Raw genomic sequence first — 4774 nt, 5'->3', positions numbered from 1 at the left:
AGGTCCAGTGCAAGCCTGTGTGCTTCATGGGGAGGGAAAGCAGAATCCTGCAGACATCTTAACATCTATCCATTTTGAAAGGGGAATTCTTGTTTTTTTTTCTGGATGCATCACATGCATGGGTAAATGCTAGAGATGAAATGATACTGTGTGGTGCTGTGTGGGGAGGTGTTTGGCACAGTGGGTTCTGTAAGGGAACGAGTGATGAGTCGCAGTCAGACACCAAGAAATGATGGTCCTCAAGCCTCAAATGCTTTTAATGGAATAACTTCCCACTTGTTTGATCAGATTTCTTGTAGTTGCCTCTCCCACCGCTGTGCAGAAGGGTGAGCAGATACAGCTCGGTGAAAACTATACAAAAGAAACCACCCTGCATCTTGAGAAATGTTTAGCAGCTTAATTAGTTTCAGAGTATAATACTGTTAACAGTGCATAAATGACAGCTATTTTCTGTTTATCTACATATGGTTCCTTCTTTGATCTTCACCCATTATTATTTAAATGAGTATTTTAAGTATCTTTTCTCCTGAAAAACAGCCCCTATTTTTCCTTTCAATTTGATTTCACAAGATATTGTCAAACATCTTACAAGTAAGAGGATAAACAATATAGTCTGTACTCCAGCAGCCATAAAGGGAGAGGCAGGAGGAGAGGAATGGATTCCCCCAAGACACCCAGGGTTATGACTCAGGAAATGTGGGAAACAGAGGTCTTCCAGAGTGAATGATTTTGTGGGGTTTTCTGTGCTGCCTCCTGCTAATCTGCTAATCCTTTTGGAAAGCTAAAATTCATGGCTCTTTCTGGAGACAGCAGAGCACAGCTGATGCTGAGAGCAATTTTTTCTCTCAGCAGAATGCAGCCAGTGCTGAGGTCGTGGGGGCTGCAGAGGCTGTGCTCTGACTGCAATGGTAATAAAGTGTGCTGGCTTGCACTGGGCATGAGCCAATTCCACTCTGTCGCATCCCAGTATCTTCAAAATTTAGCTGTGCCACTGCTGTGCTGAGCTCCATGGTATGACAAGTGAGCTTTCCATTAGATTCCTGGCTATGTTAAAATCAACAACCAAGCAAATGCGCTGTTTCTGCTAATTCTGAATAGCATTTCATTTGGACCTTGATGTGAAAGCAGAATACAGTAAGTTGCAAGTAAAAGAAACAAATTAGTCCAGTATCTCAAGTTTCAAACCTCGTCATCTTGCGGGGAAACCCTTTTGACAGCTGTTGTGTCAGCTGGTAGCCAGTGGGGAAAATACAAAAGTTATTACAAACTTCAGAGTTTGTAATACAGAGGAGGGAGAGGGGGAGAGACAAATGACAGTGTTGACTGCTTTCCAGTGTTTTTCTTTTTTTTTTTGTCTAGTACAAACCACTGAAAGTCTCTTGGAAGAACAATTGCAAGGGCCAGTGACACCTTTCCCCAACTAAAGGTGACCATGCTGCTGTCATTTCTCAGTTCCTTTGTGGTGTCCCTAGGCTGGTGGCCCAGGTGCCAAACTGGAGAACCTTTGCAGGAGGTTGCTGCTGCTGACAGTGGGGTTTGTAATCTCTGTAAGGAGCCTCAAGTACCTGTTGCTGTGAAGCAGCACTGAATGTCTGACAAAGGATTTGAATCTGGGCTCTTAGTGACACAGCCTGAATCTGTTCGTCCTGAAAAGTGCAAAACCTGGGCTTTGGTGTGGCTCTTAACAACTTCATGGCTCGGCATCTAAAGCGTGTCAGTCAGGATTGGCCAAGCTGCCATCTTTCAGCCTTGGGAGGGATTTGTTCATAGAGGTCATCTTTGACTAAGTTAGGGTGGGCTGGAGTTCCTGTAATGCCTTTTTAACTCTGCTGTGAATGGGGATATGGATGGGTGCTTTGGGGAAAGGAGGGGTTTAGAGGTGAGCTTCTCAGTGAGTGTCCCACAGGATCCCCTGCCCAGGTGTGCAGTGCGTACTGAGGTCACTCCCTCTCCCCCTGCTGCAGAACATGCCTTCTCCAGAGACCCACGCTGCTGACACTGCTGTGCTTTCTCACTTGCTTGGAAATGGAGCACAGCCCTGGTGTATGGGGCAGCTGAGAAGAGGCTCGGGGCCATCAGGCTTCTGAGGGTGGAAGGCTGAACTTGCTGAGCTGGGGCTGTCAGCCCCAGTTCTTCAAACCTCACCAAGCCACCCTCTGTCAGCAATGCTCAGCCCTGGCATGAGCTGTGGCTGGTTTGGTGCTGCAGGTGACAGGCTCTGTGCCTGGCCAGCTGTGAGACGTGGAGAAAGGAGTGTCTCCTTGTCTCCTGCTTCTCTGCCTTCTAATATCTCCACAGGGAGAGCCAGCTGCTCTTTATGAGCCTTCCCTTTCCCATGGAAGCGGTGTCTCAGAGCACCAGGCACTCCGTGTACCCAGCGCACTGGAGGTGCCCCAGATGTTTGGCTGTTTCCCTTGGGCTTATGTTCACTGCTGCGGGTGTGCAGTGGCAGAGGGCTCCCAACACTGGCTTGCTATGAAACTGGTAACCCATGAGAGCCCCATGCCTGCTGCTGGGGTGCTGTGTAACACAGGGAAGTCCACCTATGGGACAAGGCAGGGCTGCAGCTCACTCTGCAGCTCACTGGCTTAGGATGATGGTAGATATATTTAAAGCTACTACCCTTGGCTGTGAATGGCTTGGCTCTATGCTGCAGGCCTGTGCCAGACTGTTAAAATCATGTTGTCATTCTATGATATATTTTATATCTTATATCAGTAGGGTTTAAAACGTGTGTGTTGTTTTACTTAACATTTCATTGATGACCGAGGGTTACTTTTAAGAAAGTTTTGTTTCCTCCTCTATTTCAAGTGCGTATTTCCTCCATATTTAAGGTAATACGTTATGCTTCAAGCTAGGCAGCTGTGCAAATCCCAGCTGGATCAGAGCTACCCCTTTTTCTAGAGCAAAACCAATCCCAGATGATCCATCTCTTTAAAACTTGGGCAATTAATGCTCCCAATATTACCTATACAAAAAAAAGTCATTATAATGTAAATGCAGAGTCCTGGTGCTTTGCCTTAAATACAACAAATGCCATCTCAGTTATATAAATTTATACAGGTTAAAAAATAATGACTGTGTTCTCCTTATATGAACAAAAGCTCTTAAAGATATTGCCCGCACCGTACAAGCTTTTGGAAGGCTTTCTTGAAATCTTCATTAAAGATTGTGTAGATTAAAGGGTTAATAAGGGAGTTTATATATCCCAGCCATGCTAGGAAATTAGACATGTCTTCTGAGATGTGACATGTTTCACAGGTGTTAACAACTACTTCTTTTACAAAAAACGGGAGCCAGCAGATCACAAATGCCCCCAAGATCAAACCGAGCGTTGTTGCTGCCTTTCTCTCTCTCGTGCTGGAGATTCTCTGTTTTTTCCAGGATTTCTCATGCTTGGATTCAGACCTGGGACTTCGTAGGGTGATGTTGATTTTATCAGAGCTCACCAGGGGATCTGAGGTCTTCTCTGTTGTGCTGGGCATTGAAGCTGATTTGGTGCTTCTTTCACCTGCATCCAAAAGGACTTGTCCATTCACCCCCTCCTCCCTCACGATCCGGCTGACGCTTCTCCTGTGAAATGTCTTTGCTGCTTTGTAGATCTTGTAGTAAAGGATCAGGATCAAGGCCAGCGGGATGTAGAAGGCGCCAAATGTGGAGTAAATGGTGAAAACGATGTGGTCGTGTTTGATGATGCATTCGTCCTCCCTACTGGTTGTCTGGTGCCTCCAAAACAAAGGCGGCATGGAGATAAAAATGGATATGATCCATACAACTGCTATCATGATGCCAGCGTGCTTAGGTGTCCTTTTCCGGGCATATTCCACAGCATCCGTGATCGCTCTGTACCGGTCCAAGGCAATGGCGGAGAGGTGCAAGATGGAACAAGTGCAGCACGTGATGTCCACGCTCAGCCAAATGTCACACACCACCTGCCCCATGATCCAGGTCTCCTTTACGATGTAGACAATGCTGAAGGGCATCACCAGCACTGCCACAAGGAAGTCAGTCACTGCAAGAGAGCAGATTAGATAGTTGGCAGGGTGGTGGAGCTTTCTTGTCACAATTATTGCAGTCATCACAAGAGAATTGATGGCCGTTGTCATTAGAGCAAGCACAGACAGAGTAATGGAAATGAGAATCTTGGATGTTGCCCATTTGAAAGGTTCTTCTGATGTACTGTTTTGTTCAGTTGAGTTTATTAAATCCATGTTCCCTTTTAAAGATGATCTTTACCCGTAGCAGTTACCTGTTGGAAAAGTAAAAACATTCAGATGTTGCACCCTTGATTTTTGTCATCTTAAAAGACTGTGGGCCCTAAGCTTACAAGAAGTTCAGACTTATCATTAGAAATTATGCTGGCTCCAAATTCCAGCATTGTTCCTTGAGTGGCTAAAAATACTTATTTTCCTTCCAGCTAGAAGCACTTACTCTAAATGCTTTGTAGAGGAGTCCTGAAACTGGTTTAATGTGAACAACCTCATCCTAAAGTAAGCACTATTACCACTTTTAGGCTCGTGCTGTCTGCTCCACTAAGCAATGTAATGACTGATGAAAACATTAATCCAGCAGGCATAATGCTTATTTTCCTCATATAAACTAATTTTCCTCATCAATAAGTGACTCATTCCTCATATATCAGCCAAACATGGGATTTCTTAAGTGGGACATAGTTTTGAAGAGAAAATAGAAATGTGAAACGTTGCCGTATGCCCTAGGGTGACGCCATACAAACAGGAGAAGAAAAAAATGATGTGATAAAAGTGTCGTTTTA

General features: G+C 45.0%; 1 protein-coding gene across 1 annotated transcript; it reads right to left on the bottom strand.

Annotated features, from left to right (window-relative positions):
* Window positions 1-236: 236 nt before the first annotated feature.
* On the bottom strand, window positions 237-4211 carry HTR1F (5-hydroxytryptamine receptor 1F). Its single transcript, XM_053935058.1, has one exon. The coding sequence runs from the start codon at window positions 4209-4211 to the stop codon at window positions 3108-3110; it is 1104 nt and encodes a 367-aa protein (XP_053791033.1). The 3' UTR covers window positions 237-3107.
* Between the last annotated feature and the right edge of the window lie 563 nt (window positions 4212-4774).

This window comes from Vidua chalybeata, chromosome 2, assembly GCF_026979565.1.
Source record: "Vidua chalybeata isolate OUT-0048 chromosome 2, bVidCha1 merged haplotype, whole genome shotgun sequence".
Classification (NCBI taxonomy): Eukaryota; Metazoa; Chordata; class Aves; order Passeriformes; family Viduidae; genus Vidua; species Vidua chalybeata.
This window is presented reverse-complemented; position numbering and strand designations above follow the sequence as displayed.